Source organism: Cinclus cinclus, chromosome 10 (assembly GCF_963662255.1).
Source record: "Cinclus cinclus chromosome 10, bCinCin1.1, whole genome shotgun sequence".
NCBI lineage: Eukaryota > Metazoa > Chordata > Aves > Passeriformes > Cinclidae > Cinclus > Cinclus cinclus.
In genome coordinates this window covers 9,894,681-9,905,270 of record NC_085055.1, presented here as the reverse complement: position 1 = coordinate 9,905,270, position 10,590 = coordinate 9,894,681, and the positions used below count along the sequence as shown (strand labels likewise).

General features: G+C 57.0%; 1 protein-coding gene across 1 annotated transcript; it reads left to right on the top strand.

Moving 5' to 3' along the window:
* Window positions 1-6,264: 6,264 nt before the first annotated feature.
* LOC134047586 (deoxyribodipyrimidine photo-lyase-like) lies at window positions 6,265-9,181 on the top strand. The gene is made up of 9 exons (XM_062498852.1): window positions 6,265-6,493; window positions 6,684-6,829; window positions 6,970-7,152; window positions 7,310-7,468; window positions 7,768-7,966; window positions 8,056-8,208; window positions 8,468-8,589; window positions 8,696-8,855; window positions 9,030-9,181. The coding sequence occupies exons 1-9, from the start codon at window positions 6,265-6,267 to the stop codon at window positions 9,179-9,181; spliced, it is 1,503 nt and encodes a 500-aa protein (XP_062354836.1).
* The last annotated feature ends 1,409 nt before the right edge of the window (window positions 9,182-10,590 follow it).

Sequence of the window (10,590 nt, the reverse complement as noted above, 5' to 3'; positions counted from 1 at the left end):
CTCACCTTCGACAACACCAGCTCCTGCACCGTGGTGTTCCCCAGGTCCAGAGGGGTGGTTAGCCGCAGTGACAGAAAGAGGTGAGATGCATCTAGGATTAAAAACAGGACTCCGGTTATTGCCTTTGAACCCTGGGCTCTGCCAGAGGACCTGGAGGTCTCTCCCCAGGATTGCTGGCACAGACATGGAACATCCTCCCAGGTTAATTGTGTCATGGACACACTACACTGTCAGAACAAGCCTCTCACTGTACAGCAAACCATGTATATCCCAAAGCATCAGCACCTGCACCCTGAGAGCACAGCAAGAGGAGTGGGGCTCCAGGACCCCCAGCACTGGCCTCAAGCACTGATGCTGGGGGTGGTGATGCCCACGGGCACTGCACTTACTGGTGTTGGATGAGCCAGAGGGGCAGGCTGATGGCAGCACTGACAGGTCTGTAGCTGTGCTGAGGGTAGTAGCCTCTGAGGTCTGGGCTGAGCTGGTGGCAGGGGAAGAGGGCTCAGTGCCTGGGCAAAACAATGTTAGGTTAGTGCTGTCTGCAGAGGTACAGGATGCTCCTGCAGCTGGGGACAGGCCTAAGTGAAGCTGCCTATGTGAAGCCACCCAAGTATATGGGATTCCTATAGGTATTCGTCACCCTGAGCATGTTCCTGCATTCCAGGTGCCCCCCAGCTGAACCCACCCATAGCTGCAATGGGAGTCCCAGATACTGTCAGGGTACCTGGAGTTGACTCCATAGTTGAAGGGAATATGTCAGGAGTGGTCCTGTCTGGGTCAGTTAAAGAGGAGGTGCTCCTGGGGTCTGATGTGCTGCTAACAGGGCTGGCTGTGGTGTCTGCCAGGGTTGTCAAGGACTCAGCTGAATCTTCTGTAGTTGTGGTGGGAGGAGACACACTGAGAGGTGAGGTGTTGCCAGTCTCTTCGGATGTGCTGGACTCCTCTGGGGTAGAGACTTCTGTTTCAGGGCTGGACGAAAGCAAGGTGGCTGTGGTGGTGGAGTCAGTGGCAGGCAGCAGTGTTGAGCTCTCCACAGGTGTTGAGGAAGTAGGGAGAGGTGGGGACACAGTTGCTGTCACACCCATGGCAGTGGTCTCTGCAAAGAATTGTGACAATGAGATGCACAAGGGTTGGTGGTGAAAGGCTGAGTCCATGGCTGTTCTGGGGATGGTGCAGCATCACCACCACAGTGAGCTCCCCGAGGAACTCAGAGCTGCACATGAGCCATGGATCATCAAGAGTGGGGATTCCCTGTCCTGCATGGATCAAACACAGATCTCTTCAATGAGTATCAGCCAGGCAGACCACATAAATCCCCAGCCTGACAAAGCAGGAACAAGCCATGGCCATCCAGGTTTCAGGGCAGAAACTCCTCCAGGAGCCAGTCCTAAGACCCATTCCACCATCTTCACCCATCCCTGGAGGAAGTCAGACAAACTCGTCTGACAGGAAGAGCCAAGCAGGAACTGGTGACCGTGAGATTGTCTGGAAATGCAGCAACAGCAATTTAAACAAACCCTCTGTGCTGCAGATAGTCAGGAACTGATAGTGGTGGGTGTAAATAATGGCAACAGGGAAGCAGCCCCACAAAGGAACAAATCCCAGCTTGCAACTCAGGATGAGACGTTAGAGACGTGCTGTGACCCACAAAAGCTCTGGGAGGGAGAGGGTGGGACACAGGAGAGCTGTCCTCTCTTCCACTATGGACTGTGCCAGAGCAGTGTGCAGTCCCCAAAAAAAGCCCAGGGATCTGTAACCCTCTCCAAAAGATAGGTAGGACAGCCTTGCTGTCTGGACCTTTGTCAAAGGGTGTCTGTGAGGTGGTGGCTTTGGGACACCAGACTAGATTCCCCAGTGATCCCAGCACAAATGCAGTGGGTCTGGGGCTCTGCTCACATGAGGGTGTGAAACAGAATCACAAGCCGCCATCTGCTTTCAGCCAACCCAGACAGAAACTTCCAAAGCCCCTGGCAGCCATGCCCTCCCTGTACACAGCAGCTGGTTAAATAAAAATACAGAGAAGGCAAAGGTCTGATCCCAGCCCTTGCCAGGTGAGCATCTGCACAGAAGGGCCTCATTATCACGAAAGGAGAAGCAGAAAGTCCATCTCCATTTCCCACTTAAGAAGCAGGAAACAGTCCCCACAGCATTCCACCCCCCTGCATTCCATAGATGCCATCCCTCCACCCTGGGGACTGATGCTCCCCACTCACCACCCACCCTGTGGAGAGCATGGCATCCCACTCAGCCCTTACCCAGAGCCAGGTGCAGCACGGCGAGGCAGGTGAGGCTCAGCATCAGCAGCAGGAGCCAGGGCAGGGGCAGGGGCAGGGACAGCCCTGCTCTCTGCCCAGCCATGTTCAAGGGAGTGGGAGTTGACAAACCCCCACAGGCACCACTCTGAGTGCTCCCCACAGCCCCAGCACTGGGGTTTCCAGGTCTCCTTCACCCAGCAGAAGAGGAGCATCCAGGTGGGTCCTTTTACCTTCCAGATGCTGGCAGCGAGGCAGTGGGTTCCACCTGACACGGACACTCTCAGGGACTGGCGCAATGCCCAGCAAACATCAACTGCACAGCTGGACCCAGAACAGCCACAAAAAAGTGTGCAGGGCAGGCCACCAAGGCCACCACTACCACAGACCTGGCTCCTGTGGCCGTCCTCTCCCTGCTGTGGGAAGGATGGCAACGGAAAAAAGCCCGGGGTGAGCCAGGCTGCCTGAAGCCCCGCACTTCACCACAGGGGTGATGCTTGATGGTGGCTCCCAGCACCAACGCCCTCAGGAGACAACAGCCAGTTCTGTCTGAGCTCGAGGAACTGGCCAAGAGAGCAGGCAGTGCTCAGGAAGGGCGTGTTCCAGGCTGAGGGTTTGTCCCCTGGGCTGTCTGTACAGGCATCACTTCCCCGTGTCACAGCCGAAGTGTACTGCTCACAGCTGGGGCTGCTTCCTTCTTCTCAGGGTCAGGGACAGGAGCACTCAGAGGTGCCTGCAGGCCCTGGGCCAGCTATTGGCATTCTGCAGGGCAGGCAGGCAGGCATGCTGGAGGATTGTCAGGGCATGGCCACCCTGCTGCTGAGCAGCTACATGGGGGCACTGCCAGGGCACAGGCACACAGAGGCCATCAGCACTCTGATGAGGTGCTCTCACACTGCAGGTATCAGGCCAGGGTGTATTGTATGTGTGAGAATACAGTAGTGCTGCTGGGATACAGGGACACCAGGAATATGTGCATGGCCAGGGGTACTGGGGCAGGATACAGTCTCCCTGTCCTGGTTGAGGTGAACAGAGTGGGCTGTCACCAGGGTACATCTGCAGTCCCAGGATAAAGACTCCTGCAACAGCCACCAGGATACAGCCACACTGACGGGACACAGGTACCCAGTAAGCAGCACTACCAGGGGACAGGTGCCAGGGAGACTGCTGGGGTACAGTGACACTCCTTGGGGTACACGGTACATAGATCTGCTAGGGGGTGTATACATACAGCCTCAGTGCTGGGGACAGCCACACGGCAGTACTGTCACAGCAGAGCCCCCCCAGCGCGGGGCCCACCCACTGGCCTGAAGAGCCTGGAGACCGGGTGGCCCCTGGGGGAAGAATCCAAGTGCCTGGCTGAGCAAGATGGGAGATCCTGTGGGGATTTACTACCCTGATCCTGCCCTCTGGGTGCCCTGTAGCTGCACTCACCTGCAGTGTCACTGGGGGTCTCTGGTTCTGTTGGGGTGGAGGTACCAGGGGTGGTCTTAGGCATGGTCACAACTGGCAGGCTGGGGACAGGGATGCTCCCAGGGAGCTCCGTGGTGGTAGCAAGGGAGGCAGTGGTGTCTGATGGGGCCATCAACAGCCCATCTGAAGTGTCTGTCACTTCTGGGGTGGTGGAAGAAGAGGTGGTGCTGGTCCCTGGGGACATGCTGCTGAGCAGTGTGGTCATGGCTGGCCCTTGGTGGGTGCTGGTGCCAAGTGTGGTGCCAGTGGAGGAGAGAAGAGTAGAGGTTGGGGGAGGCAGCATGCTCATTTCAACTCCAAATGAGCTGACAGCCAGGGTCGTGCTGGTCCCCACAGATGTGAAAGTGGGAGTCTTGTCACAGCTGGAGGTCATGGCCACGGAGGTTAGGGTTGGTGTGCTGCTGGTGGTGGATCCCAGCCCTGCTGGGGTATTGCTGGTGGTGGTGGGTCCCTGTCCAGGTGACACAGGAGTGCTGTGAGCTGTGCTGCCCCTTGCCTGTGGTGTGGTGATGTTGGAGGCTGCTGGGCTGATCTGCTGAGCTGTAGAAGCATTGGGTGTGAAGGCATCCATTGGTATCTCTGGGGTGGAGGTTGCAGGATGAGAGGAAGGGAAGGTGGCTGCAGTACTTGAACTGGTGTTGGGCAGTAGTGCCATGGTCTCTGTGGGTGTCAAGGAGGTTGAGAGAGACAGGGATACAGGGTTTGTCATATCTTGGACAGTGGTTCCTGCAAAGAGGTGAGAAACAGCACCCAAGGGCTGGCAGTGAAAGATGGGAACCATGGCTGTGCTGGGGATGGTGCAATATTAATACTGCCATGAACTGCCCAAGTCTTGCATCAGCCATGGATCATCAAGAGTGGGGATTCCCTGTCCTGCATGGATCAAGCACGTGGATTCCCTGAACAGCAACATGACAATCAGCTAGGCAGACCACATAAATCCCCAGCCTGACAAAGCAGGAACAAGCCATGGCCATCCAGGTTTCAGGGCAGAAACTCCTCCAGGAGCCAGTCCTAAGACCCATTCCACCATCTTCACCCATCCCTGGAGGAAGTCAGACAAACTCGTCTGACAGGAAGAGCCAAGCAGGAACTGGTGACCGTGAGATTGTCTGGAAATGCAGCAGCGGCAATTTAAACAAACCCTCTGTGCTGCAGATAGTCAGGAACTGATAGTGGTGGGTGTAAATAATGGCAACAGGGGAATGCTTTGTGGAACTTGCCCCACAAAGGAACAAATCCCAGCTTGCAGCTCAGGGCAAGTCCATGAGACACCTGGTGCAACCCACAAAAGCTCTGGGAGGGGTTTGAGGGGTGCAGCAGGAAGGGACCTACAGCTGTAGTTTTACAGGCTCTCAGGATGTACAAGCTGCATGTTTATTCCCAGTGTTCCATTCAAAACTGCTCTTACTTTGCATCAAGTTCAAATGTTGGGATGGCATTTGAAGTTTTCCAGGCCTAGTACATCCCATTGCCATCTGGACAGGGCCATTTGGTGCTACTGGGCAGGTTGTAGCAAAGGCAAGGACTAAGGCTCAGCAAGGGGGTCCAGCTGGGCCTAAGGTCTTGTCTCACCAGATGGAGACCCACATCAGAGGCAAAAGAAATAGAGCTTGTTGCTTGTGTTCTATAAAGCACTGACCTGTTTGCTCACTAGGACAGGGCTGAGATGTTGGAGAGCAAACAGCACCTGAAGTGTTTCACCTCTGTGGGTGAAGTCACCCCAGGGCCACCCACCACCCTGAAGAACGATGCCCCTCACTCACCCCTACCCCATAGATAGCTCCACATACCGCTCAGCCCTTACCCAGTGGGAAATCCAGCACAGCAAGGCTCAGCAGCAGCAGGTGCAGCCCTCCCGTACCCCGAGTCATGTCCAAAGTCAGCATCCCAGCGCCTGGCAAGGTGGGGGACCTGAGGACACAAGACGTGGGGAAGGTGCCAGCGAGGAACTACGGTACCGAGTGATGGCTGAAGGTAGTTGGAACTGCTTCCTTGTTCCCGGGCGTAGGGAGGGAGGCACCAGCGGGCACTGACACCACTCCCGGCGCAGGTGCAGCGCCTCGGGCGCGCCGGGGACTCCGGTGCAGCACCTGGGCCCGTGTGCGGGGGGCGGTCCCGGTGGCGGAGCCGCGCCCCTCGGGACACGACCACGCCCGTGGGCACGCCCTTCGCACCCGCCCACGGCTTGTGTAACACTCCCGGGCCGCGTGGCTGCCAGGGAGGGACCGGGATCGGGATCGGGATCGGGATCGGGATCGGGATCGGGATCGGGATCGGGATCGGGATCGGGATCGGGATCGGGATCGGGACCGGGACTCGGACCCCAGGTATCGAGAGCAGGAGCGGAGCGGATCGGATCGGGTCGGGGGCTGTAACGCCGATATTCCCCGGTTCCCGAGGACCGGGATGGGCAGGGGACCGGCATCCCCCGGGCTCTGGGGGCGGACCGGGCCCGGGATTCGCCGGGAAGCGCGGGAGCTCAGCACGGCCTGTTCTGCTCTCGCCTGCAGCCACGCTGCTCCGGGCGGTGCAGAGGATGCGGCGGGGACAAGGCAAGCGAAAGGCCGAGGTCACGGAGGTGCCGCCCGTGTCTCGGAGGACGGAGGAAGAGGAGGCGATACAGAACGCCCGTCGGAGGGCGGCCCCGTCCGTTCGAGAGTTCAAGTACAACAAAAAGCGGGTTCGCCTTGTCTCGCGGGTCTCAGACCTCAAGAATGATGCTCGCTGCATCCTTTATTGGATGTGCCGGGATCAGCGAGTTCAAGGTGCGAACCAGCTAGTGGAAGGGGTTCCCATGGGTGGTAAAAGTGGTAAAAAATGGTCCCTTCCTTCGGAAACTTTGGTGCTGGCCTCACTCTCTACAGGGAGGTCTGAGGGGAAAATTCCTGTGAAACCCCATTCCCATCCTGCCAGTGAAGCACCTTCCTGACGCTGCCCCGTGTGCTTTCCCCCCAGATAACTGGGCTTTCCTCTACGCCCAGCGCCTGGCCCTCAAACAGGAGCTGCCTCTGCACGTCTGCTTCTGCTTGGTGCCCAAATTTCTAGAGGCCACCATCCGCCACTACAGGTTCATGCTGAGGGGCCTGCAGGAGGTAGCGGAGGTACAGCCAGGGGTCTCCGTGCTGGGTGGGACAGGGCTCCTGGGGAAGGGGGGAGGCAGATCCATCCCTTCAGCAGATGGTGGTTGGGTGGGGTTTGCAGAGCTGTGAACTGTCCCACAGCCATTTCCCTGTCACTGCAGGAGTGTGCAGAGCTGAACATCTCTTTCCACTTGCTGCTGGGCTATGCCAAGGACGTGCTGCCCACATTTGTGGCAGAGCATGGCGTGGGTGGGCTGGTGACAGACTTCAGTCCCCTGCGCCTCCCCCGACAGTGGGTAGAGGACCTCAGGGAGCGGTTGCCAGAGGATGTACCATTTGCACAGGTGGGTACCAGCATTCTGGGAATGGAAAACTGGTGAGATGTAGGACAAGCTTGTCTCCTGTGTCTTGTGCACTGGAGTGATTTGAGCAAAGAGCATGTGTGTCATGTTGTCAGGATTGTTTGCTTCTCACACCCTTCTTCACGGCTTTGCTTCCCAGGTTGATGCCCACAACATCGTGCCGTGCTGGGTTGCCTCCCCCAAGCAGGAGTACAGCGCCAGGACCATCCGGGGCAAGATCCACGCTCAGCTCCCTGAGTTCCTCACCGAGTTTCCCCCTGTTGTTCATCACCCATATCTGCCCTCCTGCCCAGCACAGGTACCAGCAGGAGACACTCCAAACCCATTCATGGGCAGGTCTCAGATCTGTTTCACAGATCCTTTGTGATCCTGGGAGGGGTTGACAGGGAATGAGGATGGTGTGGAGATGAGGATGCCCTGGGGAAAGGGAGGTTCCCACCTCATTAATTCAATTCGAACATCTCTGCCATGCCGAGAGCTAGTGAAGAAAAGGAGGTTGGCATGGACTGGGGACTAGGCTGGTTGGGAGCATAACACTCAGGGCAGCCCTCGCTGAAAAGATTCTGCAGATGCACTCAGTGCTTGGTCGCCACCCAGCCCATCGCTTGGGAGGCCTGTTATTCGAGCTTGCAGGTGGACCACACCGTGAAGGAGGTGGAGTGGGCAACCCCTGGCACAGCTGCAGGGATGTCTGTGCTGAAGTCCTTCATTGCAGAGAGGCTGAAATCCTTCAGCACCCACAGAAATGATCCCAACAAGGCGGCTCTCAGCAACCTGTCCCCATGGCTTCACTTTGGTGAGTATCCCAGGATTCCCACTCTGCAGCAGGACTGAGCATTGTGGCTTGGAGCGGCAGCCTGACTTGCTCCTTCCCCATGTCCCCAGGCCAGGTTTCCACCCAAAGAGCTATCCTGGAGGTGCAGAAGCACCGGCGTAATTACAAGGACTCAGTGGATGCATTTGTGGAGGAGGCTGTGGTGCGGCGGGAGCTGGCTGAAAACTTCTGCTACTACAATGAGAACTACGACAGTGTGCAGGGTACCATCCTGGGTCTCCTGGGTCACCTGGGCCCTGCTGGGTACCCAACTAGTCACTCCAACTTTGCAATCCCAGTTCTGCTAGGAGAAGGGTTGTGGGGGCACTAATGTCCCATCATTTGGTCTTTTGTGGTGGCAGGACAGAAGCTGGCAAGTGCCCTCTTCAAGACTGGTGCCTCTAGGGCACAGTGCCCTCAGTAGCTCAGTTCTCAGGACCCTGCAGAACAGGTTGCTCAGTGTTGCTCCTCCCTTGCTCACAGGTGCCTATGACTGGGCTCAAACCACCCTGAAGCTACACGCCAAAGACAAGAGGCCTTATCTGTACAGTCTGCAGGAGCTGGAGCAGGGGACCACACATGACCCACTCTGGAATGCTGCCCAGGTACTGCCCTACATCTTCTCCACAAAATGCTGAGCTTTTTTCTGAGGCGCAGAGGTGACCTGCCATGGACTGACCTTTATGACTGTCTCTGTCTCTATCCCTGCAGCTGCAGATGGTCTCGGAGGGCAAGATGCATGGTTTCCTGCGGATGTACTGGGCCAAGAAGATCCTGGAGTGGACGCACTCCCCTGAGGAGGCCCTGCAGTTTGCTATCTACCTCAACGACCGCTATGAGCTGGACGGGAGGGACCCCAATGGATATGTAGGTAAGCTGCAGGATGGGGACATGGGGTACGAGGGCTTAGCTGTGATGGTCAAGGCTGCAGTGGGGACTCTGCAGGCAAATCCAGCCCATTCTGCTTTGCACCCACATCCCACTTGCTCTCTGGGTGTCTCTGAGCAAGGGAGAGTGCTGACACTTCCGTCCCTGTGCTTGGCAGGCTGCCTGTGGTCCATCTGTGGCATTCATGACCAGGGCTGGGCAGAGCGACCCATCTTTGGGAAGATTCGCTACATGAACTACGCCGGCTGCAAGCGCAAGTTCGATGTGGACCAGTTTGAGCGTCGCTATGCCCCCACACACCCCCAGTGATCCCCTGGGCTGGGGCAGATGTGCCTTTGCCAAGCTGCCAGCTGGCAGGGACCACCCAGGGATACTGAAGGGGTCGTGTAGCAGCAGCCAACTCCAGGGTTTTGCAGGTCTTTGCCATCATCCACTGCTCAAGTTGCCACACTGGGGCAGCTGCTGGAGCCCTTCTGCTGCCACAGGTTTGCTGGCAGCTGTGAGCCCATCCTCAGCATGCCTGTGCCTGCCAGAAACCTTTTCTACAACCACTGTCCTCAGGAGTAGGCTAGGTCACCATTGCTGCTGGTAGGCACAGCTGAGAGTTAGGATGAGCAGGGTGTTTCTAGGGAAAAACCCCCAGGAAGAGGCTCTTCGTGGAGCCAGTGCTGGGCTGTCAGACGTGTCTTTCAACAGTTGTTTTAAAGCTTATAGTTTCTATCACCTATGTTGATGGTGTTTATGGGGAGATGCACAACACTGCTGTGAAGGGAGAGCCAGGTGGCATGGAATGGGCATGCAAGCACGGGCAGGGCAGCCAAGGCCAGGCTCCCGGGCCCCTCTGCCAACAGAAAAGGCAGGCTCTGGAAGGAGAGGGGCAGTACAGAGTCCCTCACTCAGTGGCTTGTACCTCCTGCCAAGTCCAGGGGGCAGGTTGCAGGGAGAGGCCACAAGCCAAATGAAGTGGTAGTGACAATAACCCTCTCCCAGTGACTGCATCACCAGCTGCACAAGCTGTTCCTTCCACTGCTCCTTGCCATCAGCAGCATGGCCTGCCTGCCCCATCACCCCAAGGTACCATACAAACCATTACCCCACCTTAAACAAGGTCATAACACAACTGGACTCCTCATTAACTTAGTTTATTAAGGACGGCACTTTAATTGCTGTGCAATAACAATCACGCTGTGAGGGCTTCAGTTGATGGCCAGGGTAGCCCCCAGCTCTCCCTCCCAAAGAGCTCCCTGTCTTGGCCAATTCCAGTGTTGTAGCAGTCAGTGCTGGGCAGCAGTGTCAGTGCTGGGCACAATCTTGCCCTGGAGACCTGTGCCAGGTTTGTGAGTCCTGCTGCTTCCATAGATAGTCCATGGTGGAGGGTTGAGACCCTAACAAAGCCAGAATTCCTTCCCTCTTCTCAAAAAGAACTCAGTGCTTCTAGAAAGGGATCTGGGCAGCCTCTCAGCTGCTGTCCCATGACATTAAAGTGCTTCAAACAAAATAGGGTAAATGGAGGTGTGCTGCTGAGGCAACTCCAGGGAACAGGGTTCCAGGCCAAAGCAGCAGCAGGAGCACTTGGCTTGGGGACAGGCAAGACCAAGGCAGACCAGCATCTGGCAGCCCAGGGCTGGCAGAAACAGAGTCAGCAGAAGAGCAGCTGCTCTGCTGGGGAAAACAAGCAGAAGCAATACACAAGACAGCAAAAACCCCAGGGGAGCAAG